Source organism: Etheostoma spectabile, chromosome 12, assembly GCF_008692095.1.
Source record: "Etheostoma spectabile isolate EspeVRDwgs_2016 chromosome 12, UIUC_Espe_1.0, whole genome shotgun sequence".
Classification (NCBI taxonomy): Eukaryota; Metazoa; Chordata; class Actinopteri; order Perciformes; family Percidae; genus Etheostoma; species Etheostoma spectabile.
Window position 1 is genome coordinate 10,492,384 of NC_045744.1, and position 25,758 is coordinate 10,518,141.

The 25,758-nt window shown below is 39.1% G+C and overlaps 2 protein-coding genes across 3 annotated transcripts; both read right to left on the reverse strand.

Moving 5' to 3' along the window:
- Nucleotides 1-1,980: 1,980 nt before the first annotated feature.
- gjc2 (gap junction protein gamma 2) lies at nucleotides 1,981-12,735 on the reverse strand. Of its 2 annotated transcripts, none has more exons than XM_032532482.1 (2): nucleotides 12,414-12,735; nucleotides 1,981-3,647 (listed from the first exon to the last, which is right to left on the reverse strand). In XM_032532482.1, exon 2 carries the CDS (start codon nucleotides 3,616-3,618, stop codon nucleotides 2,365-2,367), a length of 1,254 nt encoding a protein of 417 aa, XP_032388373.1. In that variant the 5' UTR covers nucleotides 3,619-3,647; nucleotides 12,414-12,735; the 3' UTR covers nucleotides 1,981-2,364. The 2 variants fall into 2 exon arrangements, with proteins under 2 accessions (XP_032388373.1, XP_032388372.1); XM_032532481.1 differs by lacking the exon at nucleotides 12,414-12,735 and adding an exon at nucleotides 6,158-6,624.
- Nucleotides 12,736-19,915: 7,180 nt separating this feature from the next.
- Nucleotides 19,916-21,519, reverse strand: LOC116699759 (5-beta-cholestane-3-alpha,7-alpha-diol 12-alpha-hydroxylase). Its single transcript, XM_032532486.1, has one exon. The coding sequence runs from the start codon at nucleotides 21,473-21,475 to the stop codon at nucleotides 19,952-19,954; it is 1,524 nt and encodes a 507-aa protein (XP_032388377.1). The 5' UTR covers nucleotides 21,476-21,519; the 3' UTR covers nucleotides 19,916-19,951.
- Between the last annotated feature and the right edge of the window lie 4,239 nt (nucleotides 21,520-25,758).

The following is a 25,758-nucleotide window of genomic DNA, read 5'->3' on the forward strand; positions in this document are numbered from 1 at the left end:
AAATGTTGATTCTCAGCTAATTATAATGACTGAATGCACAGCAGGCCACAAATGCAGTTTAACGTGGCTCCCACAAAGGCTCTATAAACATTCACTGCTCAGTAAAACCCCTTAACAGATGGAAAAATGCAACAACAAAAAAATGAGCACATGCATCTGTAGTTACGGAACAAAATGTGTAACTCATTACCAGGTAAAAGAATTAAAACATACAAGCTATTTCTAAGAAAACTAATGGAAAAATAGATTAAAAAAAACATAACCTCTGATGTGAAAGTGCACCAAATGGTTTCTACAAGGATACAGATGCTTGGAAAAAAAATAGTATACAAGTATAAGAAGCAGCTTTCCAACTTTTTAATTTTTTGAAAACAAGCTCATTGTAATTTGACATGACGTCTTTTGCTAAAGTTTGCACAAACACTGATTTTTTTTCTTAATATGGAGCAGGTGTGGAGTTTAAGAGAAAAAAATGCTGTGTGATTCTCTAGGTTATAAAATGATAAGCCCCTCTTGCAACAATTATTTTCCATATAACTAACTATGATTCTTCTCATTGCAGTTTGCTGCCCCATACATTTAAAAATTCTTCTTAGAGTACACACACTCTCCAGCCAGTTCATTAGGTACACTGGTTTAACGGATTGTTAATGAAAATATGTAATCAGCCCATCACCTGGCAGAAACTCAATGCATTTATACATGTAGATATGCAGGCAATCTGCTGGAGTTCAAACCAAGCATCAGAACGGGGAAGCGAACGTTGGGCCCATTGGTAATAATTGAGCAAAGCCTACCTGAGTATTGTTGCTGACCATGTCTATCTCTCTATGATTACAGTGTCTACCACTCTTCTAATGGTTACTTCCAGCAGGATAACCCAACATATTACAAAACTTAAATCATCTCAAACTGGTTTCTTGAACATGACGATGAGTTCACTGTACTGTGAAGGCAAAAGGGGTTCCAACCTGTACCTAGTATATTTTTAAGACACATTGGCTGTGATTAGTAACAGAAGAAACTCAATATCTCATCCCAACATCAGTTTGTATGAATGAGTCATTTACAATTTTATTCATTGTTTATGTATTTTGTTTAGGCTTTGATTGGATCGTTTTCTTGTTACAACATATGAGACACATTTGTTGTAACAATAAAACTTTATTGCAACCTTGAATTACATATTGAGAAAAACGTTTCACTTTGCAGCTTCAAAAACACGCCATCGCTTTTAGTGTGACAAGGCAAAGAGGTAGATGCATTTTAAAACAAGAAATCAGACCTTTCAAATCATTTTATTTCTTCATGAATAAAATATGAGAACAGTCTTTAAATGTTTGAGGCACTTTGAAGTATGACAACAGTGAAGGCAGGATTACATAATACTCAGAAACCAATTTTAGAAACATATGCTTCAATGACAGAAAAACTGAAACAGTCGTTTTTCAAGACCTAACATGCCTTAACATAAGATAAATCTAGCGCTAATTGAATGGCTAAGGATGGGGTTTCTACTGCAGTCTATGTGTATACTGTATGTTCCCATTTGTAAAGCATGCATCATCTGCTTCAGATTGCAGCAAATCAGTATTTAGTTTAGAAAAAATCGGCTTTTCTCTTCACCTACCCCTTTCCCTTCTAATGTGACACTGAAAGGCTTTAGAAAATATAAAATAGATAAAGGCTTTGCACGCAATGACTGAAGATCATCACACTGATCAGATGTTGACTGGGAGAGCCTGTAGGGACACAACCCTGTTGCATTATCTTTATCAAAATATTTCACATTGAATCTGCTTTCAGCAACACTGATCCGCTCTACATCCAAACATACTTCCCAAAAAATTAAACATGCATCTTTCTGACGATAATCATCATTCTTCAGAAATGAGTCATTGTGCATTTGTACAGTGTTTTTCACTGTTTTCTAATTTAGATCGAGGGTACAATCACACACTTGCAGAGTTAGATTTCATCAGATTAATTCAGTTTAGCGGCAGTCAAGGGTAGATCAGATAAATAGCTTGAAGCAGTATGTTTATACTTTGACATTTTAGAGATGTTAAACTAAATAAGCACATGTTAACCATGTCCAGAAGATATGGCAAGCACAAAATGCACTACAGTAACAAAGAAGATTCTTGATGTACTGGATTTGATATTTTCCTTGTGTGTCTTTTTTTAAAATTTCTGAAAACTTTGTACCGTACTTCTTCAGCTAGATTGATTGAAATTGTCAATTGTTATTGTCCAAAGTCGCATCTCTCACTCACACGCACAAGCACACTTCCTCCAGCTGTGTCACAATGGAGTTCTGGAGACATCAGTTTTTACTGTTAATTTACTAAATTATATTTATCTCTAGATCCAGACAGAGGTCTTTCCATTTTTAATAATGGTTGCTGCCTTCTCTGTGGCGGATTTCGGCCTCGCTCCTTGTTTCTCCTGGACTGTATTGACGCGATTTTGCTCTGCCATTGTACCCCCAGATACAGGACTGCTGGTTCTGGAGGTTTGCTGGGTGTTTTTGGTTTGATATGTTTGAAAGGCCATATCGAGCTGTTCTTGGGCAACCCGTAGGTGCCGGTGTAGGCTTACCAAATCAGAAGGGATGTTCTCATCTGGGCTGGTGCACTGCTGCTCCTGGGCCACATTGGCCATGTTCTGCTCATGGGTGATGAGGCTGTTGGGGATCCTGCTAGGTTTGTCTGTCTTCATCACAAGGTTGTACCCTGGAGGAGAGGCTGGGATGTTTCGAGAAAACGGGTAGCCGTAGGATGTCCGGCGGCCGTTCCTCTTCATGCGAAGGGTGTCCCGAAAAGTGCCAATTCCCAAGTGAAGCATCTCACACACATTTAGCACTAGACAAAGACAGCTTACCACATACATGATGAGGAGGAAGATTGTTTTCTCTGTGGGTCTGGAGATAAAACAGTCCACTCGGTGTGGACAGGGGACCCTGTTACATACATATGAAGGACTAACGTGAAAACCATAGAGGAGATATTGTCCTGCAAGGAACGCAATTTCAAAAATAGCTCTCGACATGAGCTGAAGAACATAGATTCTCATTAGGCCTTCTTGCATAATTCTTCGGCGGCCATCATGTTTTGGTGGGTCTTTGCTAGTGCTGCTGACTGGCACGGGCTTGGCCTCCTGCACTTCCAGTGTATCCTCATAGATCATGGGCTCAGCATCATCATCTTCATCCTCTTCTAAGACATCCTCTAGATGGTGGCTTTCTCTCCATCTGGAGTGAGGAGAAGGCTTTTTGCGGAGCCTGAGTTGCTTCCTGCGATCCAACTCTGTACTTCGGGCTATCTTGTGGATGGCGTAACCCATGTACATAATAGAAGGAGTGGAGATCATGATGATCTGGAAAACCCAGAAGCGGACGTGCGAGAGCGGGGCAAAGGCATCGTAGCATACGTTGTCACAACCCGGCTGCTTGGTGTTGCAGGTGAACTTGGTCTGCTCGTCCGAGTAGATGGACTCGCCTCCAACCGCTGTGAGCACAATGCGGAAGATGATGAGCACAGTCAGCCACACTTTCCCCACAAAGGTGGAGTGGTTGTGGATCTCTTCCAGGAGACGAGTGAGAAAGCTCCAGCTCATGTTGCTCTAACAAGCTTTTCAACTAGAATCTGTGAAGAGAGAATGCAGCATTGATTATTAATCCAAATACCTATAGAAGAATTTGGGTTGGAGCTTGAAAAAGCTATGAGTTGCAGATTAATTCATGTTCAATGTCAGTAAATTGTAATTTTGCAATCACAGCTAATATTGTAATAAGATAAGAAGATTGGAATTGTTATGTTGTTATGTAAATATGTAATTTTACTTTTTAGGGTGACTTTTTACGATCTGTCTAGGGACTGCAGATAAAAAATAGCCTTTTGGCTAACTCTGGTGTATTGACAGAAATGTTCGTTATTATGCACTGTCCCTTTATTAAATAAACAAACAAATAAATTACTTTGTAGTATAATGTTGTAACTGTATTTGCTTCTTTCAGTTGTGTTCCTTATAACAAATGCCTGAGCTGTCTGTGTGCAGTTGCCAAACCAAAGCAAATCCAGTCAAGGGCTGCAACTAACAATTATTTTCATTATCAATTATTTTCTTGGCTATAAAATGTCCCAGGTGACATATTTAAATGTCTCATTTTATCTAACCACCACTCAATTACCCCAAAGATAATATATTTACTACCACAGAAGACTAATAAAAATAACACAATCACATTTGAGATTGAGATCGATAGAGATAGAACTAGATAATTTATGGCAATTTTGTTCAAAATAATTATTAATTAATAAAGACTATGATTATTAAAATAGCTGCCGATTGATTTTTTGTCAATTAATTAATCATTGATCCAACTACAGCCATTTCAGATAATCCAGTGTGAACCTACAGTATAACGTGGACATTGCAAATGTCGCAGATATCAACTCATCTGCACAGATATAGAGGAGCCATTCATTTTCAATTGATTTCACATCCAAACACAAGACAATGACTTGTGTTGATTCATGTCAGTGATAGGCTGATGTCATTCATTCATTCTTTCTAAACACACATCACACAGTATTTCTAATATGTCCTTCTGACAGATTGAAATAGGTTATACAAGAGTTGAAATGGTAAAAATAGCAAAGTAAAGATTAAAACAAAAGAGAAAAAAAAACTTCATCAGCCACACACGTAAACCCACCAGAAAAAACAACCATTTTGATTATAGCTTTGACCAAAGAAAACGCTGAACAGTGAACACCACAAGAGGGTTGACAGGCTAAAAACACAAAAATGAAACTGACCGAGCTGTGAATTTAAGAACATTCTGGTACAAGAGTGTACTCCACTCAGAGAGCCACTTCAGAAACATAATGAACTCATGCATTTCAACACATCATGCCATGGGACACACACAGAATAACAGATGATAGGAAACCTCACAGTGTCATACTCTTGACTCTGTGAGGTGAATGAAGCTGTGATAAGGAGATAGCGTAATGCTTCTGTCCCTTCATTCATGGGGCAGAGCTGCAGAGTTCATGTTCATCTCATGACTGCGGCACTGTGTTCCCTTGCGTGCGATGTGCCATCTCCCCTGCCATCTGAGTGAACAGGAGAGGCTTGTTGCTCTGCGATGAGGCCTCCCCTCCAGACCCAGCACTGCTGATGCTGGGGAGGGGTACAGCCAAAAGGAGACAGATGGCACCTATGGTTGGCGACTCATATGCCCCAGGATGGCATGACAGGAGAGCAGCTACACCGAGGATGTACTGTACACGTTCGAACGAATCGGTTGTATATCACAGCATCAACAGCATACCCTAACACTGAAGTGATCTTGAGATATCCGCCTGGTGTTAATGTGTTTTGCAAACTGTTCTACAGCTGGTTGATGTTGATTATTTTCTGCCTGGTCTGTCTTTGGGTTTCAATGCAGTTGCCATTGTAACAAAGTTTACCCTGAAAAGAGATTTATATTCTAAGCAGTACTAATTTAATTTTTACTCAAAGGTCAAGCAGCAATGTTATGCAACAGAGATCATCATGCAAAACAACTTTTATATTTATAATATTTTTAATCAGGGAAAAACAGGATTCAGGATTTACATTTTTCAGAAATACAGCTTATCTCATCTTACAATGTTAGCTAAAGAGGTATAAAAGTTACAGAAAATATCCAAATTGAATAAATACATTCACTTTTGATATTAAAATTCCACAAAATAGTCACTTAAAAAAAATAATATAGTAATATGTAAAGTAATATGATTTAAGAAATTAGATAGTCAGGAACATACTGTATATTTATGAACTATTTAAAAAAATAAATAATATATTTATTGGAAGAGCAGTGGTTCATCATATATGCAATTGCAGGCCCATTATATTTTACATTATTAAACATGAATCATTATGTATTGTGTTGGGTGAATAGCGTTTTGTAACATTAGTTTAATTGCTTTGTCTTTATGGCAGATATATCCATATTTGAAAGACTACTGCAAAGGCATGCCATAATATTTCAGGAGGGTGGATTTAGACACAGGATCTTACAAAGTCCACAGTTTCACTGATAATTGATCGGAAGCTAAAATCCAGTTTCTTAAGGGGAAAGACAATAACTAAAACAACCCACCTGGAAAAGTTGTATATGCATTTCCCATCCTGAAGGTCTCCTGTGCCCTCTCTAGATATTCCCTGCACAGTCTGATCCATTGAATTCCACTTCCATCCTAATGTCCTGGCCTTTTCCGTCTTATTAATAACTTCCAGAATGGCAAAAATGAAAAAACAATAATGGAACTTATCAGACTGGACTTTCTATTTATTCCGTTTTCCCACTCTATGAAGCAGTGAGGTCTCGCCGCTGTGAATGCCTCACATTCTGGCTTGTGTCTGGTTTCTATTACACCAGCCTTCTGCCCAAGAAGGAAGTATAAAAAACAGAGAGGCAGAAAAAAATCCTCCTCTGGCAAGTGACCCCCATCCAAGGGTTCAGACTTGAGGATATCGTACTGCAGATTGAAATGAACACCCAGCTGAGGGAGCGTGTTAATCGCAACACAGTCAACCTCCCCCCAATGCTCATGTGCAACATTTGTAACACAGATGATGAAGGTTTCTCCCTCTCTCTTTCTGTTTCTCTTTTTCTCTCTTTCTCTCTCCCTCTCTTTACATCTATCTATGTAGCTTGGCTTCTTGCAGGTCCTGTCTACTGTAGATGCCCTCCACCATTTATACAGCAACAGCAGTAGCTACATTGAAAAAAAGGTGATGTATAGAGTTGTGACACATTTCACACACACACACACACCACCCCACACACACCACACACACACACACACCACACCCACACACACACACAACACACACACACACACACACACACAAACACACACACACACACACACACCTCTTCCTTTTCTATCCCTCTCTTGTCTCACACACACACACACATCAACCACAATAACTGCAATTAGCAACTTCTATATTATCTGTCAATTACATTCCAGTTTACAGTGGGTGACAGTTATGAAAAAACAACTTTGGGGAGACAAAGACAAGGAGTTTGAGGACAGACACGTCACCGAGACATAAGCCACCTTGCCTCAGTGCAGATCCGCTAGAATGTAACCAGCAGGTACGCTCAGTCATATCAAGTGTCATAACATTTAGATCCTCCGTCCAGGCAGATGGCCAGATAACAGAGCAGTGGACAGGTTGCACTCTGCACTCCTGCTACACGTCTTTTCCAAGTTGATGTTTATACTTTAAGCTTTCACCTCTGCCTGTGGAGTGCAGTAACACACGTTGTTACTTCAGGCATGGGATGTATTTTTTTCACGATGGCATAGCTGGGCTATATGTGGACAGCAGTCTCTCCCTGTCTCACTCACTCACACACACTTCCTTCCTTTTTATTTTTTAAGTCTGAAATAACAAAACAAAGTACAGATGAGGAGGTGATTCATGCTAGATTAAAATCGGAAAGGAATTTCTCCATCTCTTTATTGTATGTGCCAGACCTTGCTGTCAAGTTGGGGAAAGGATCTAAAGTCAACTTCGTTTAATAGAGAATAGATAAACGGGTTAGTGTCTGGCTTTTATTAATGAAATGTGTCTGGTCACTGTCACAGTGACCTTATTATTATAATGTTACTTTCAAAAGGCCCTCAATAACCCTTAATTATGACCTGTATACAGCTATAAAGCCAAGAATAACGTTCAACAACACCCGCAAGGCCACCATCAATCAGATCACACATCAATCTCAGTTCTTTATCATTTTAATAATAAAAAAATTATTGATGTCCTGTATCATAATATATTTGAACAATATCAGACTTTCTTTCTTAAGAGAGCAAAGACAACTTTGCGAGGCATGTCAAAAATGAGATAGTACAAGCACGTGATGGGCAACTTTGCATTTAAATCTCCTTCTGTTTGAATAGTTTGTGGTTGAAAGAAAGCTCTAAGAGCCAGCCATCTGGGCCTGCAGGACCTATCGTCCCGAGGCCTCGCCTTCAGGGATCCCCTCTCCGTCTGACTGAGGAGATGTGGCGTAGCGGCACCCCTGGTGCAGCAGAGAAGAAAAGAAGACGAGGGATGCTGCTGGAATGACTAGAGCATTTGGGGTTTTGGACATGTGCTATCCCTAAGGGACGGATAAGCACGTGTTTTTAAGTTGCAGTGCATTCCTCTCTATGCAAAATCTTTCATCCAAAAGACACAGATGGTCCATTGAAGACAGTTGTTGAGTGAACATTCAACTAAAAGTCAATTAGAGTTTATGTTCCTCAACAACTTGCTGGAATTAACACTCTGAGTTGCCACTACGCTCTACTACTCTAAGTGATATTATGTCATACATGTATGAATCTTGTGTTTTTATTCCCAGATCTATATTTTATACAGTTATGTTTAATATTATATTTGGTGATAAATCTCAAATAAATACTTTCCTTTTTTAAATGTTATTCTCCCTCTTTAGAACTTCTAAAAAATAAGTAGTAAGTAGTTTTTACTTTTTACTGTATGTACAAAAGAAGCAAACTGATTTAGACCTATTCCTACTTACTTTATTACAATTATAAAAATACACAATTATAAATCACAGTTAAGCAAAAACAAAAGTGAACAAACGCACACAGTCAAACCAATGACTGTCTAGTTTTGAATGTGCTGTCCTTGTGTCCTTGGACAATTCAGGCTAGTCTAGCTTTGGGTAACTTCAGTTCATGTTGATAAATATTGATTGGACTGCCCAGAGCCAGGAGAATTCTCCCCTGTAAGATATGGTTTGACATTGCTCTTGTCACAAGGACTGGCATCATGTGGTAGCCAAATGAGAATGCTTAATATTCATTAGGTTATGGTTATATTTAGTATTAAATGTAAAATAGAGCAGATGGGGTAGCATTTGTGAGAGGCAAACAACTTTCAAAAATATCTAATATGACAGATTACATAATTACATGATTCAAAATTACTTTTAAAGACAAAATTGATAAATAATCAGCATAATTGCTTTGGTGCAATGGCTATATGAATCATATAATGCATTTATGGCAATTGTTTTTAAATGTATACTAACACAGACTTATTTTAACAGAATGATTTGGTTATTCCCTGACAGTTTCACCTTTAAGAGGTCACGGGGAGCTGTGAGGGTTTGAAGTGTTGAAGCGATGTAACATGGAGGAGTGAACATCTCGACAACTCTCCTTGGCCGCCACCAATGTCATTACAAGAGTTTTATCCAAATGTATTTACTGAACAAAGTTGATGCAAGCAGACTGGGGGCTGTAAGGGTATGTGTTTATGTAACAGATCAAGCTCCACCATGTGACTTGGATGCCCCCCCCCCCCCTCAGAGAAAAGAATGACACAAGACACCAGACCAAAATCATGCAACTTGGTGCTTGGACTCCTCCTCTCCCATCTCTCCTACTACTATCATTAAACTGTTCTTACCAGGCTGTGGGGGGCTATCCCATAGGCAGCCTGAGAGTGGTGGCAGTCCCATCTCATTTGTTCATTTTTCTCCCAGTTTCTCAGCCGAGCTTATCCAACCCCCAGGGTGAGTGCGTCCCGTGCCATTTCACTAAGGCTGGACTCCACTGAAGCGACTGAGATGAAAAGCCTTGAGGTGGATGCCAACAACTACCCTCAGCCCGGGCTCAGCATCTCCAACATGAGCAAAGCAACTTGTATCTAAAAATTTGCCCCACCAATACTGTACAATTAAACAACCACAACTTATTTGGTTAATATGTTTGATGTGTAAATAAAATTAAAAAAACATTGTATTCCACCTGAAATGATTTAACATAACAGACAAAGCCGTCATCTTCATTCCATACTATACATCTGGACTCACTTAAAATTGCATGTCAAACTATTTAAAGCCCTGGAGAAAATGAGGACATATAGCAACATTTTAATAGTCTTAATATAGTTTATCTTCCACTGAAAAAATGCCTGTTTCCTGCCTTAGAAGGAGGTTCTGTTTATTTTACTTCCCTGAAATACTCTACAGAGCAATCTGGGATGGGAGAAAAACAGCTCTGGTTTATTGATATTTCTTTAAACCAATGATAATCGTCTTGGGCGGTGCTGGGTGCTGAGCAGAGCCGCGCTGCCACTGCGAAATAGCCTTGGAAAGGAACTTGTTTGGGTGGAACATGTGTACGTTAAAAAGTTGTTTTAGTCGTGCAACAGAAAACTCCGATTGAACTAGCTGTCTCAATTTACCCTGCAGAGATCTGAGGAGCTCTTAACCATAGTCCTCATAAATCGACCAGAGTTTAAAAGTACAACACAAAGAAAGCGGAAGGTACACAGGACATCCGTCCGAAAAGAGTGAGATCCGGCGGAATTGGTGGAATATCCAGCGGAATTTGCCCTGCACCGGCGCAATTGGTGGAACGTCCTGGATATAGACTAGTTTCACAGAAAAGTTGTAAACACTGGGTTAGGGTTAGGGTTAGAATACTCTAGTGATAATATTGTTTGAGAACAACAGTATGTATACATGCCCTCTTAATAGATCATGAGCAGAGCCCACTAATTTAGATTTGTTTGACAGCTCTCAGACTACAGGAGTCCCTATTAGAAAATGGAGATGATAATGTGATTTGTTAAAAATGTATACACCAGGGTCCTACACTTGATAAGACACAATACATAATTAAATACTCAACCAAACAAGTGAATCAATAAAATAGTTTTCAGATCATAACACATTTCTTAATTGTTTAATTCCCTGTCATCATTTCTACACTCACATGCTGAGGAAAACTTCCTCAGTGCAGGAAATCCAACACACAACTACCCATCCAAATGAACAAAATAACAGCGCCTGGCTTTCAGAGCTGGAGGTTCTTAATCTTTGACATTATCTTGTCTTAACTGGCCATGTCAGCAGCTGCTCTGGGGCAAGCCCAAAGGTGCAGTAGACCTAGTCAGGGTCATTTGGACTACCAGAGATATGTTTACTGCAACTCCTTCCTTCCAGATGCCTTATTGCCTTTGCCCTTCTCTAATTTAGTGGACTAGCAACGCTGAAGGATTACACTATTATACACCTTCTCTCTCTCTGGCGTAAACTTATGCAAGGAAAGCTTGGATCAAACACGTATATAAGCACATACTGTATAGTATACTGGTGAACACATTTAAAGCTCAGCTATTAAGCCAGTGATAAGAAAAGGCAATCTGCTGATTTAAAGTCACTGGCTAACAGAAGTAACAAAGTCAAATTGTGTGTTAATGTGTGATTGGGAATGTTTTGCATTAACTACAGTAAATAGAAAAAAAACACTTACTTCTAGGAATAGTTTTACTTTTGTCAATGGATGTTTTCCTCCACTAGATGGCAATCAATTATTCATTTTACATGGACTCTTGGACAATCACTATCATGTGTTAACAATGGTTAACAAACATTCTGGAATTTGTATGACTTTCATGAATCATGGTCTAAAGTCTGTTTTTGCCCCTCCACACATGTGGTCAACAGTTCACATTATGGGGTCTATGACCCATGTGACACAGAGGAACATTAGGTGATAAACCAACCTGTCAGATCCTTTCGACTACACAAACATGAGAGCTGAATCCTTAAAAGCCTTTAAGGTTAAGTTACAGTATTTAAGGCATTTAAAGCATCTCATTAAGATACCATCAACTAGTTCACATGGAGGCTACACTGAAATAGGAAGGGTTGTTTCATGTGCTGTGGTCCCATTGTTTCAGGCTTTGGCCATGGCTTTCCTGTTAATGATTGCACCTCTGTATCACTAATATAGATAATTTTTCTATTTTTCATTTGCAAAACTTCTACCTAATATGTTTTTGCTTTAAAGAAACAGTGGCAAAATAAATAAATTATAATAAATAAATAAAATCTAAAAATTAAAATAATTAATTAATAAAAAAATTAAAGGACATGAAGCAATAACTTATTTTAGTATTTAATGGTTTACTAGAACTACATCAATTTGAGACTCATTGGCTCATATAATTTTCTAATGTTTCCAAAGTACAATTCGTCCATCAGATAACAAAGTCAGATAGATTTTCAAGGTTAAAGTACTAAACAAATGCCATGTGACACAACACACAATGCAAGACAGTGATATTGAAACTAAACCTCTCAGCATGGTGTCGCTTAAAATACCCACTATTAAAATTGAATAGAAAATGCCCAAAATATGTTTAGGCAAAAAAGTAACAAGCCACTTCAAGTTGCATTAATTAATTCTCCAGTTGAATTGAAATTAAATGCTGGTCAAAAACAATTTAAACAATTCTGTAAATAAAGCCAACAACTGCATACTATAAAACAGGATAATTCACAGAAAAAGAATAAGAATGAAGGCTCTACCTACCTGTCCATGTGGATAATGCAGGAGCTTATTCTATGCTTTCTGGTAGGTCATCCTGGGCGGGCATACAGAGGCATCGTTTCACTGCTCAGGCTCAGAAACAGGATGAGAGAGACAATGGGTCATTTTTCTTCAAAACCCCTCACCACCAAGTACAGGGAGGACACTTAGGAGACCAGCATCCTGCCAAAGGCCCCATTGTTTCCCAGCTCGTCCGCCTCCATTGCCATGACCACTGCTTGCTTATTTATTTAATTCAGGATGACTCCTACTACAACCCCATTCATTTGCCCAGAAAACAGTGGGCATGGCTGTGGACCTCCAAAACCTTGCTTTTCCTTATTTAGCTGTGTGTGAGTGTGCAGACGTGTGTGTGCGTACATGACTTCACATTCACAATATTTCCAACATATCTTTTTGTAGCAGTTTATTCAACCTCCAGTGCATTTTTTGGTCAATTTTTTGCCATTTTTCAAAGTTTTTATCAAGACCAAGAAAGATTGAAGAAGTCTTTTCCACAGCTGGTTGCAGAGGGCTGTTTGTTGTTTTTTTGTAAAGTGATGGAAATACGGCATGACAACTCCTTTTCCTGATGTGCCATGGCATGCCAAAACCATAAAGATTACAAAAGATTTGATGTTATTTTTTTGGCATTATGGTTGACCTTGTTCTCTTTTGCATCAGAAATACAGTTCTGTTGAAGTTGAACTTACATGTAGTTAAAGTAGAAGCTTGCACTATATGATGATAATTTAAGGAACAACAAAGACTAACACAATAACAAATGAGGAACAACAAATGTTTGAATTTCCCCCCGAAGAAGCGGTGGGCCCTATATCACATATTTGTGCAGAAAGTGGTTTGATCAGAGGAACATGTAGATTAGGCGGTGCACAGATATTTACACCAGGCATGTCAAAAAAAGCCTAGGAGAATTATTACAGGTTCCAACCAACCGGGTTTATCCATGTTGACATTCATCAGGTCAACAGGTTTATCAGGTTCAGCAGGTTTATCCGGTTCAGCAGGTTTATTAGGTTTTTCAGATGCTCAGGAGTAGCTTTAGGCCCTCCTGCGGGTTGTCCTTCCTAACGATAGATTTGTGTCACACCGATAGTTCATTTTCATTTTTTTCTTTGGCATAAATAGGTGTAGGGTATACCTATAATTTATTTGTTCATAATAATAGGCTTGAAACATCAATATGACAACAGTTCATTGTATGATATTGCAGTGGACCATGTGCTTGTAAAAGTTTGGATGTGGTTGTACAGGAAGAAGACTGAGCCGTCTTGGGTCTTCAGGCCTAAGTGAAATCTTGGGCCGGTCCCACTTCTGAGCCTTCTGGACAGAATGGCCCTAGAATATCTGGGATGTAGGAGTACAGTTTCTTTTCTTTCACTGTGAACACACCCCAAGTCTCTGATTTTTTGTTTTATGACCGTCGTTACCTGGAAATAAAAGAAGAACCATCGGTATTATTTTTTTTTAAAAGCTTGTCAACAAAACCATGGTGTTCACTATTGTGACGGCCCTTCCCAATATGCCGGCCTGTTATGTCTGCTCTTTTTTTTGTTGCAGGTGCTGAGAGTGGGCGGGTCGTCTTGCCTGGCCGGGTGGGCGTGGCCTACAGAAGGCATAAGGGCCTGCCCTGCTGGGAGTCTCACTCTCTCACCTGGTCCTTCAGGAGCAAGCACCATTTTGTTCTTCGTTTGGTTTTGGGTTCAGTTAGGTTATTGTTGTATTTAGTTTAATAAATCTCATTTTTGTTGCATTATCTGTGTGAAACCTCCCTTTTTGTTGCTGGCTTTGAGCCAGGCTGTAACAAATGGGGGCTCGTCTGGGATCTTGATTAAAACTGGAGATCTGAGTTGGTAAGGGTAAATACACTTTTTTCAGGGAGTGATTCACACTGTTTTGACCGGCTCTGGTGTCTTTACCTTACAGGTATCGGGGTTGAGGGCTGGTGAGTTGTCTGGAACCTTTATTCCTGGTAGGCATAAGCAATGTGTGACACTCGTTGTCCCCATTGACCTTTTTTTTGTTTTAGTTTGTTATTTTTGTGCAGCGGGTGGTTAGAGCGGTTCTAGGAGCTGCTCGGGTGCACTCCATGACTGTCTAGGTGATTTTCAGCATGCTGAAAGTTAACCGGGTTACTGGGCTTGTGCTTAATTTATCCCGCCGCTAGCCTGCATGAAGACTAGGGTTGAGTGAGAGAGGTAGTAGTTGGGTGGTTAGCCAGAGGAATAAGGTTCCATACTTACGGCTTGTCGCCCCTGTTGGTGTTCTTTTCTGCCTGTATTTGTTGCTTAGACATTCTGCCTGGAGGAATGGCTTCAATTGAGGAGTTTATTAAGTGTCCAGATGTGGAATTGCTTGATTCTTATAAGAGAGACCAGCTCTTTAGAGTGGCTGACTATTATGGCGTGGATTTGTCTAAAAAGCTAAAAAAAAAAGAGCAGACATAACAGGCCGGCATATTGGGAAGGGCCGTCACACCCCCTCCCTCAAGACGGGAGTCCTCACACTCCCAACCACATCCCAACTGCCACAAACGCTTATACCGCCACAGCTCTGGACATGGCATCCGCCACGGTATTGTCAGCTCCTTTGACATGTCGAATGTCTAAATGAAAAGGTTGGAGGAAAAGACACCAACGCATAAGTCACTGATTCGGATTCTGGAGTGAATGGAGAAAAGTCAGAGGATTATGATCAGTGTAAACCACTACTGGACTCCCCCCTCCCCCCACATAAACCTCAAAGTGCTGCAAAGCCCAAATGAGTGCCAGAGCCTCCTTTTCAATGATGGAATAATTAAGCTGATGTGAGTTAAACTTTTTCGAAAAGAAACTCACCGGACAGTCAACACTGTTTCCATTTGTCTGCATGAGCACAGCACCAGCCCCCACCTTACTAGCATCCACATACAGCGAAAAAGGCCGGTCCATCTGGGGGGCTGCTAGAACAGGGGCAGAACACAACAAAGCCAGGCTGTAACAACTATGTTTACTAGACAAAAATATAACCGTAACATCTTACATTTTGTGTCCCTCCCGATTGCGTGTCGTGTTTTTGATAGCTCCAAGCAAAGTCCGGGTCTTGTAGACAAAGGGAGTATATGACATGTGCTTTGCTGCATAAATTAACAAGTGGTTCTGGAAGCCTCTGTGTCTGATGTGGTCCTGTGTAGTTGGGACAGACAATAAGAACTCGTCACCACATGAATCTACTTTCATTCTGCGCTCGTAAAATAAGACAAGACAGAAATGCCTGAGTGCTAAAATATGGTAAATGCAATTTTGATTGTAGATGCTTAACTGGAGTTTAAGAACTTCTTCACCTTTTGTCCAACCTGAAATCACACCACACCACTGTGAGTAAAATTATTGCATCCTTACAGGGCACTCAATCATGCATTTGCATTGTTTGTTTAAAATTACCTGGGATAATCCAGGGCTTATCCTCACTGCCCACTTCAATAGACTTATGCTCATAAAAGCCAATTGTCCACTAATGCTTGTTTCTTATGGTGTAGCACACAAACCTACATCATCTGTACAAAAAGGAATACAAAACATGCATTAATATCTGTTTTATGAACCTGGCATGAATGTCCTGTGATATATTGAGCTGGTCTGACAGATGGAAAGTACACACAAAAATGAATGTATATGAAAGGAATATACAGTGGTGTGAAAAAGTGTTTGCCCCCTTCCTCATTTCCTGTTCCTTTGCATGTTTGTCACACTTAAGTGTTTCGGAACATCAAACCAATTTAAATAGTCAAGGACAACACAAGTAAACCCAAAATGCAATTTGTAAATGAAGGTGTTTATTATTAAAGGTGAAAAAAAATCCAAACCATCATGGCCCTGTGTGAAAAAGTGATTGCCCCCTAAACCTAATAACTGGTTGGGCCACCCTTAGCAGCAACAACTGCAACCAAGCGTTTGCGACGTGCAATGAGGCTTTCACAGCGTCCTGGAGGAATTTTGGCCCACTCATCTTTGCAGAATTGTCCTAATTCAGTTACATTAGAGGGTTTTCGAGCATGAACGGCCTTTTTAAGGTAATACCACAACATATCAATAGGATTCAGGTCAGGACTTTGGCTAGGCCACTCCAAAGTCTTCATTTTGTTTTCTTCAGCCATCGGTGGTGGACTTGCTGGTGTGTTTAGGATCATTGTCCTGCTACAGAACCCAAGTTCGTTTCAGCTTGAGTACACGAACAGATGGTCGGACATTCTCCTTCAGGATCTCTTGGTAGACAGCAGAATTCATAGTTCCTTTTACACGGCAAGTCTTCCAGGTCCTGAAGCAGCAAAACAGCCCAGACCATCACACTACCACCACCATATTTTACTGTTGGTATAATGTTCTTTTTATGAAATGCAGTGTTCCTTCTACGCCAGATATACTTGGACACAACACCTTCCAAAGAGTTCCACTTTTGTCTCATCGGTCAACAGAATGTTGTCCCAAAAGTCTTGGGGATCATCAAGATGTGTTGTGAAGAAATTGAGACGAGCTTTGATGTTCTTTTGCTCAGCAGGGTTTTCTCCTTGGAACTCTGCCATGCAGGCTATTTTGCCCAGTCTTTTCCTGATGGTGGAGGCAGAACGCTGACCTTAACTGGCAAGTGAGGCCTGCAGTTCTTTGGACGTTGTTGTGGGGTCTTTGTGACCTCTTGGATGAGTCGTCGCTGCGCTCTTGGGGTAATTTTGGGCGGCCGGCCACTTCTGGGAAGGTTCACCACTGTTCCATGTCTTCGCCATTTGTGGATAATGGCTCTCACTGTGGTTCGCTGGATTCCCAAAGCTTTGGAAATGGCTTTATAACCCTTTCCAGACTGATATATCTCAATTACTTTCTTTCTCAATTGTTCCTGAATTTCTTTGGGTCTCGGCATGATGGTAGCTTTTAAGGATCTTCTGGTGGACCTTACTGTGTCAAGCAGCTCCTATTTAAGTGATGCCTTGATTGTGAACAGGTTGTGGCAATAATCAGGCCTGGGTGTGGCTAGAGAAATTGAACTCAGGTGTGGACAACCACAGTTATAGTATGTTTTAACAAGGGGGGCAATCACTTTTTCACACAGGGCCATGATGGTTTGGATTTTTTTCACCTTTAATAATAAAACACCTTCATTTACAAATTGCATTTTGTGTTACTTGGTGTTGTCCTTGACTATTGTTTAAATTGGTTTGATGTTCCGAAACACTTAAGTGTGACAAACATGCAAAGGAACATGAAATGAGGAAGGGGGCAAACACTTTTTCACACCACTGTATGTATGTATACTGAAAGGTGCTTCCAAACATTTTGTCCCCTTATTAATGCATATCATATTGAGGTGAAAAGATAGAAGGCCTACATTTTAAAATAACGTAATCCAATTTAAGTCCACAACAGTCCTGAAAAAATGACAATAGGGATGAAAAAAAAATAAAAATTGGCAATGGTCATTAAAGGGTATGGATGGTACTGCAGGCTAATCACAAGGTTTTAGTTTACCTGGCCATTTATTGTGTTTTAAGATGGTTTAGTCTAATATTGGACAGTGGATAAACTGGACAGGGCTAAATAAAGCAACCCATTAGATTGCTTTTCTAAAGTTTACTCCATGTTTTATCAGATGCTGGAGATGACAGAGAAGTACAGCATATGGCATGCATTAGTACCAGATGTGTGCATGAGTTTGTTTCTGTGTGTGGCGTGCCAGCAATACACAGCATGGAACGTTCAACCCACTTCAAAGCAGCAGTTTTACGAAACAGTGTGACTGTGGGGTAAATATCTTCTTTCTCAAAAATGTCAGATTTTTAGGCATTTTTGAGTGCAATCTGTTCCTGATATAAAAACAGAAATCTTTCTATCTGTGATGTCTGTACAGAGAGTTACAGATGAAAAGTTACAGATGATTAGCCTATATTGCGCTTATTCATTAAAATTGTGTGAAAATCAGCATGTACAGACTGTGAATGCATGACCTCTGACACGTATTGTGGCCCTTCTAATGATTTAACTGTGTGAACCTACCTTGAACTAATCGTCCTTTATTCTGGTGCCCTTATCTTATCTACTCTCATGTCATGAAAGTGAATTGAGCGATTGTTAGAAAATGTTACTCTTGAGTTACTCTTGTGTGTCCCATTAAACCTTTTTCCCATTAAACATTGTACACTGAACTCTGCTTCACGTCACTTTGTTTCCCAAGCTAGTAACTGCTTTTAGAATCACAGAGGTCAAATCATGACCTTAAGCCTTCCAATAAACTACGGTACAGAGCTACTGACCTGTAAAGTCAGCGGTTGCCTGCCAATTGGAAGGTTGGTGGTTCGATCCCCGCCCCTGCAGTCATTGTCGAAGTGTCCTTGGGCAAGACACTGAACCCCGAGTTGCCCCCGGTGCTGCGCATCGGAGTGTGAATGTGTATGAATGTTTATCTGATGAGCAGGTGGCACCTTGTACGGCAGCCCCGGCCACAGTGTATGAATGTGAGTGAATGGTGAATGTTTCCTGTAGATGTAAAAGCGCTTTGAGCAGTTGTTAAGACTGGAAAAGCGCTATATAAATACAGCACATTTACATTTACATTTAAAGTAAATATTTCCCAAAATCTAAGCAAACTCTTCACAGTCAGCCTAACAGAAGTCAATGTGGACTAAACTGTGGCTCACTTTTCATTGATCTGACACATGATGTATTCAATGAAAACATCTTTAAAAATGTATGAACTGTTTTCTTACTCAAACTAAATCACCAATGTGCTGTTTATTTACAGTTATTTTTGTACATGTTCACATACTATTGTAAAACTGTTAAACGTATGTTCAAAACATATCACAAAATTACTGTAAGTTTTGATAGCAATTGGCTAAATGCTGCTGTATCTAAAAAAAGAACAAAAAACTGCATAGTCAGCTGCGGAATGATAGTGAGATCAGCAATGACTAGTTATGTGGTTTAAATGTGGTGACAGCTAAAATGTAGTGCCTGTCATGTGTTACTGAGCAATTATATATTTTACAACGATAAAGTTCAGAGGCCACAGTAAAATATAATCTTTTGTTATTTTGGTCAAATGAAGGCTTTATTAGAGGTTGAAAAAAATCTAAAAACTCACAAGCATTTTTGCATAATCATGTTAAATAACAAGCCATGGCTACAAATGCATACACCTCCCATACCTAACGCTGGTCCTCTTAAGGTTACATAAACAGAAAAGTATTATTGTTAAACAAATTATTAACTATCATGATGACAAAGCAATGGCATTTCAGCTTTTTCTATTTCTTTTTATCTTTCTAACCAATATGAAGACAAAGTAATTATTAACACTTTATAGTGCAACACCTGGTAAAAATGATATCATGCTGGAAAAAGCTGTGCAATGAAGCAGCCATAATATTCACAATATTCTATTATACCAACATAATTTGTTTATAAAAAGATTATTGACTTATTGTTGACTAGATTAAACTGCTCTCTGCTCTGCTCTGTCTCTCTCTTTAACCCAGAAAACAATTCATTAGTTTAATATTTTAGTCTGTATCGGAACTGAATGTCTCTGTCAGGTTGCATCGTTCCAAAGCCCCATCGACTGAAGTCCATCTCAGGTATCTTCTCATCAGGATTCTTCAACTCAAACTCAAAATAAACCAACATGAGGAAAACAAACTGCTTCAGCTCATTGGTGGCAAAGAAACGCCCAGGGCACATGGAGACCCCAGCCCCCCAGGGCATGGTGTAATACTTCACCTTCTGCCCTGCTTTGTAAAAATGTGTTTTCTTGCTCCCGTCTGGATTGAGAAAGCGGTCATATTTAAATGAATGTGGGTCAGAGTGGATCTCTGGGTCAACTTGAATGGCAATGTAAGGAAAGACTGCCATTCTGTCACCCTTGCGGATGAAGTATTCCCGCCCATCAGCCATCTTGAGGGTCATATCCTGAATCACTGCTCTGGTGAGGAGGGGTGCAGCAGTGAGTCGGAGAGTCTCTTCCACAACACTGTCCAGGATTGGTGTTTTCATCAGCATTTCACGAGTCAGGTTGATTAGGGGGCCACCAAGTTGGACTTCTTGCCCAAATTCCTTCAAAACCGAATTTACCTCTTCCTTTACTGCTGCCATGGCTTCTGGGTGTTTCATGAGGAAGAGGAGCAGCCAGAATGAAGAAGGCCCTGTGTTGCCCTGAGAGGCCCAAAGAAGCACAAACATGTACCTGTCTATCATTGACTCCTTTATACCCATCTCCATTTTGCCTTGCTGGATGTCCCACACCCAGCGACTGATGTTGTCCTTGGTCTTCATCTTCTGAAATGACAGAGTTTTCCAGAAGAGTCCCAGAAGCCTCTGTGCTTCCAACCTTTCCTTTGGTGGCAGGACCCCATAAGCAAAGTTGGGGAAGAGTTGGTCATATTTACGAAACTCGTGAAATAAGGCTTCTGATTCAGCTCTGTCTTTCTCCTCGCTTTCTTCTGACTTGTGTGGCTCATTGCCATACAGAGATAAGTAGCCGGCCCTAAAAACAATATTGTAGCTGTACATAAACAGTCCATCCTCCGTCCAGGTTCTTTGGTCTGCAGGTGAACCAATGTTGTGCAACATCAGCTTCTGCAAATTACTCGTCATGGATTGTGTCATTGCCTCCAGTCCATTCCCCTGTAAATGCCTGTTGCTGTTAATTTGGAGAATGGTGTGTTCATTCTCTACAGCAGTGTAACCAAACACTCTGCGCACCAGCTGCACAGAAAACTTCCTAAAGTCCAGTTTTTCTCGACTCTCCTTAACAAATGATCCAAACGATAGAGGGTCCTGAAGGAATGTAAAGTAGTGCCCTCCTAGCTGTATTGTGAACACATCTCCGTGTTTTTGCTTCATCCTCTCTAGGAACTTAAATGTGTTCCTGCGAAACTCTAAGACATGACCCAGCCATGGGATGAGTCCCTTATCCAAAGGGGGTTCTCCTGGTCGCTGCTGTCGAAACACCCCAAGAAGGTACAGCCCTCCAATCAGAGCGGCAAGAAAGCCAAGGAGAATCGGCAGCAGCAGTCCCATGGCAGGCTTCTCTGTCAGCCACACAAGGTTCAGATTCAGATTCCCATAATGCTTAATATAGAGACTTTTGCTCCTCCCTTTGCTTGGCGGATCGGTTTCCGCATTCCACAAGCTGCTAAGTCAATAACATCCTTTCAAGCATAAAATGGTAAAATGGTTCCAGAGAAAAGAAGAAGCATTAAGCAATACTTTCACTGTGTAATCAAGCATGCAGGTTTTCTAAATGAAATGTAATCAAATCATGGGCCTTTTATAAAAAAAAGATACCCACAAACAGGTCACATTATAACATAACTTTTATCTAATTTAACTGTAGCTTTTGACACAGTAAAGTTAGTACACTAGAAATTCCAAATAAATGAAACATTTTGTTAATGATTCAGAAATCTTAAAATACAGTTTAGCTTTGTCAAACAATAGAGAAAACATTGCTGAGCGGAAAGGAATTGAAGTATAGCAATAAACATTGTGTGAAACTTTTTAAAACTCAATGTAACATGCAACTGTATTGAAATAACAAATTTCTCCTGCACTTTTTTGAGTTAAGTGCTGTTCTAAATCGTGTTCACTTACTTTGAAAACCCAATATTCTAATATTGCCAGTAAGAAATCAAATGAACACCTAGGTGAACACATTTCTGTATGTTCCAAAAATGTATTGTAAAAAACATCTACTGTATGTTACAGATGTCAGAGAAATGTTGCATGTACTGCCTACAATCTGTGAAGAGATCAGTGGCAGCAGGAAGAAAACCTAGTAAAGCATTTCAAATACTATATGGAAATATAAGATCTTCCGTTCTCATGTATTATTTTCTCACATTTGCTGAAATAATGTCACAAATTATTGGAAAGGCATACAGCCATATGTTAGTATATAGCCTACATTTTAATTTCTCTAACAAAATTTGTATTTTATAGTTAATTTAATGATATAACATGGATCACACCACACCCAGATGATTATGAGTATAACCTTGACCATGACAACTGCCCATTGTGTTGATTAGATGTGGCAATCTCTTATTTACTTCAGCCGCTTGGAATGTTCAAGACCTTGAACCTGTTATTATTTGACATATTTGACATCACTCTTTGACTGGAGAGTTGGAACATATACCACCCACTCACAGGATTGGTTGGTGCTGAAGGGTCCTATGCAAGTTCCGTTAGTTTTGCACATTATTGTAAATACGAGATCTCGGTCTCAATGGGGGTTACCAGATTAAAAAAAGATTTTATCCTGTCTGTTTAATCCTGTCTCATGGCTTCATAAAATGTGATCATTTGTTCAAGTGAAGGCTTTATTAAGCGGGAACGTGTAATACAGACACATTTACACATTAACAAGCTAAAGGGTTTTATGATTTAAATATGTGTTTAAGCCTCCTGTTCTCCTCGGGTCAATTTTGACCCACTTTCAACAAGTTTCCTTTTCAGAAATTTGGGTTTCTTGCAACCAAATTGTCAACAGAAACAATGTGGATACTTTCATTGAATTTGGTTGTTTCAATTGTATAGTATTTAAAAAAGAAAATGGTAAAAGGACGTTGAAAAAAGTGACAAATATGTTGGAAAAAGCTTCAAAAACGTCGGGAAAAAGTTTTCATTTTCAATTTTGAAGCAAAAAAAAAAAAAATTGATGCATGGTCGACGGGGAAGAACCCTTTTGTGTTGTCCTCTCAGGTCAAAACTGAAAAGGAACAATTTTTTGACGCTTTCATTTTTGTGTTCATTTATGTTCTTCCTTTTATTAACACTACCATCAGTATACTGTACACATCACTAACACCTATATATTACCACTAGTTTTACACTATTTTCTTTTTTGAAATCATGGTCAAGAAACCTCATTTATATGAAATAATAGCATTTTTGTATCACGTTTTTTCGGGGGGGAAATAAAACACCCAAAATTCAGTAAAGTAGTGAACTGATCCTGTTTAACTTGCAAGAAGCGTTATATGGAACCATCCATGTAATATTTGGAAAATTTGGATGAAAGAATCGCAAATTTCTGATGTAGAAACTTTTAAACACAAGGGAAGTTTGACCCCAGGACAACAGGAGGGTTAAGTAAACCTTGATTAACATATTATTATTGCCACTCTTCATTCTAACCCCAACCGGCCCGTCAGACACCGCCTACCAAGAGCCTGGGTCTGACCGAGGTTTCTGCCTAAAAGGAAGTTTTTCCTCGCCACTGTCGCACTGTTGCTTGCTCTGGAGGAAACTATTAGAACTGTTGGGTCCTTGTAAATTCTGGAGTGTGGTCTATCTGTAAAGTGTCTTGAGATAACTCTTGTTATGAATTGATACTATAAATAAAATTGAATTGAATTGAATTGAATATTACAAATTTCCAATAATTTGTGACATTATTTCAGCAAATGTGAGAAAATAATACATGAGAACAGAAGATCTTATATTTCCATATAGTATTTGAAATGCTTTACTAGGTTTTCTTCCTGCTGCCACTGATCTCTTCACAGATTGTAGGCAGTACATGCAACATTTCTCTGACATCTGTAACATACAGTAGATGTTTTTTACAATACATTTTTTGAACAGACAGAAAATTGTTCACCTAGGTGTTCATTTGATTTCTTGGCAATATTAGAATATTAGGTTTTCAAAGTATAAATAAGTGAACACGACTTAGAACAGCATTTAACACAAAAAAGTGCAGAGGGAATTTGTTATTTCAATTCAGTTGCATGTTACATTGAGTGTCAAAAAGTTTCACATAATGTTTATTGCTATACTCCAATTCCTCTCCGCTCAGCAATGTTTTCTCTATTGTTTGACAAAGCTAAACTGTATTTTAAGATTTCTGAATCATTGACAAAATGTTTTACTTATTCGGAATGCCTGGTGTACTAACTTTACTGTGTCAAAAGCTACAGTTAAATTAGGTAAAAGTTATGTTATAATGTGACCTGTTTGTGGATATCTTTTTTATAAAAGGCCCAATATTTCCGATACTGAATTCACCCCTTTATTTTTTGTAAAGTAAAAAAAGATGCAAAATATTATGTTCACAAAATCTGCTCTATGTGGCTCCTTGACTACACAAGTGGACATGTAGCACCACCTGCTGGAATGCAGCGGAAGGTGTGAAACCTACAACAGAGCGTTATTTATACAAGATAATAAATTATTGTCTGTATTAAGTTAAACAGCTTTCCAATGTTAAGCTAAAGGAGTAGATTTAATTGTGATTTATAAGCGGAAGAGAAAAAAAGGTATATTGAAAGTAAAAGTATCCATTTTTGAAGGCTGCACTTTATGAACAAAATTATTTTAAATCCGAAAAACTTCTTGGACTATCAAATTTTATTGGGACACCTTTTACCTCCAAGACGAGAGAAGGCCCTGACAGCAAAGGGCGGAAGAAGTCAAAAAACAGGAAATTTGATACCGTCTGGTCCACCCAGGTTGAGATGGAACTTTAGTCAAGTTTTAGTTTAGTTGGAGAGAGAATATTTCTCATTGTACACTATGTTTATTTAAAAATAAGTTATGTCATTGAATCATTGTATATCTTTGAAATGTTTATTTATTTTTTACATAATAGATGTAGATTGTTTTACATAAAATGATTCATGTAAAAAAAGTTTGTTAGAATTGTTAATAAAGATAACTTGTGGTTTTGATTAGTAGTTCTTGTTTTCAAGTACTTTTTAAGCACAGCTGACATTCAGCCAAGGCTCAGTTAGATCAGTTATATAGTGTAAAGTGTCTGACTGTCCTGTGACTCCCGTGACTGTCCTCCTCAGGACACTACTAACAGGACAGTTTGTGCTGCCACTGCTTATCTGGACCTTTATCACTTACAGTGGGGTTCAAAAGTTTGGGCACCCCAGGTAAAAATTTGTGTAAATGTGCATAAAGAAGCCGAGAAAATATGGAAAAAACTCTAAAAGGCATCAAATGAAAGATTAGCCATTTGTATAATATGTCACAAAAAGTTAGATTTTATTTACATCATTTACTATCTCAAAATAACAGAAAACAAAAAAATGCCGTCTGCAAATATTTGGGCACCCTGCAGAGTTTATAGCATGCACCGCCCCCTTTGGAAAGCTGAGACCTGACAGCGTCATGGATTGTTCTCAATCTTCGTCTGAAAAGACCAGGTGCTGTCAGTCTTAAGGTTTTAAATGCCCAGACTCATCTGACCTTGCCCCAACAATCAGCCCCATGGGTTCTTCTAAGCAGTTGTCTAGAAAACTGAAACTGAAAATAGTTGATGTTCACAAAGCTGAAGAAGGCTAAAAGAT

Bases quoted from the DNA above. Each gene is read 5' to 3' on its own strand.
- gjc2 (XM_032532482.1), bottom strand. From the start codon at position 3,618: ATGAGCTGGAGCTTTCTCACTCGTCTCCTGGAAGAGATCCACAACCAC.
- LOC116699759 (XM_032532486.1), bottom strand. From the start codon at position 21,475: ATGGGACTGCTGCTGCCGATTCTCCTTGGCTTTCTTGCCGCTCTGATT.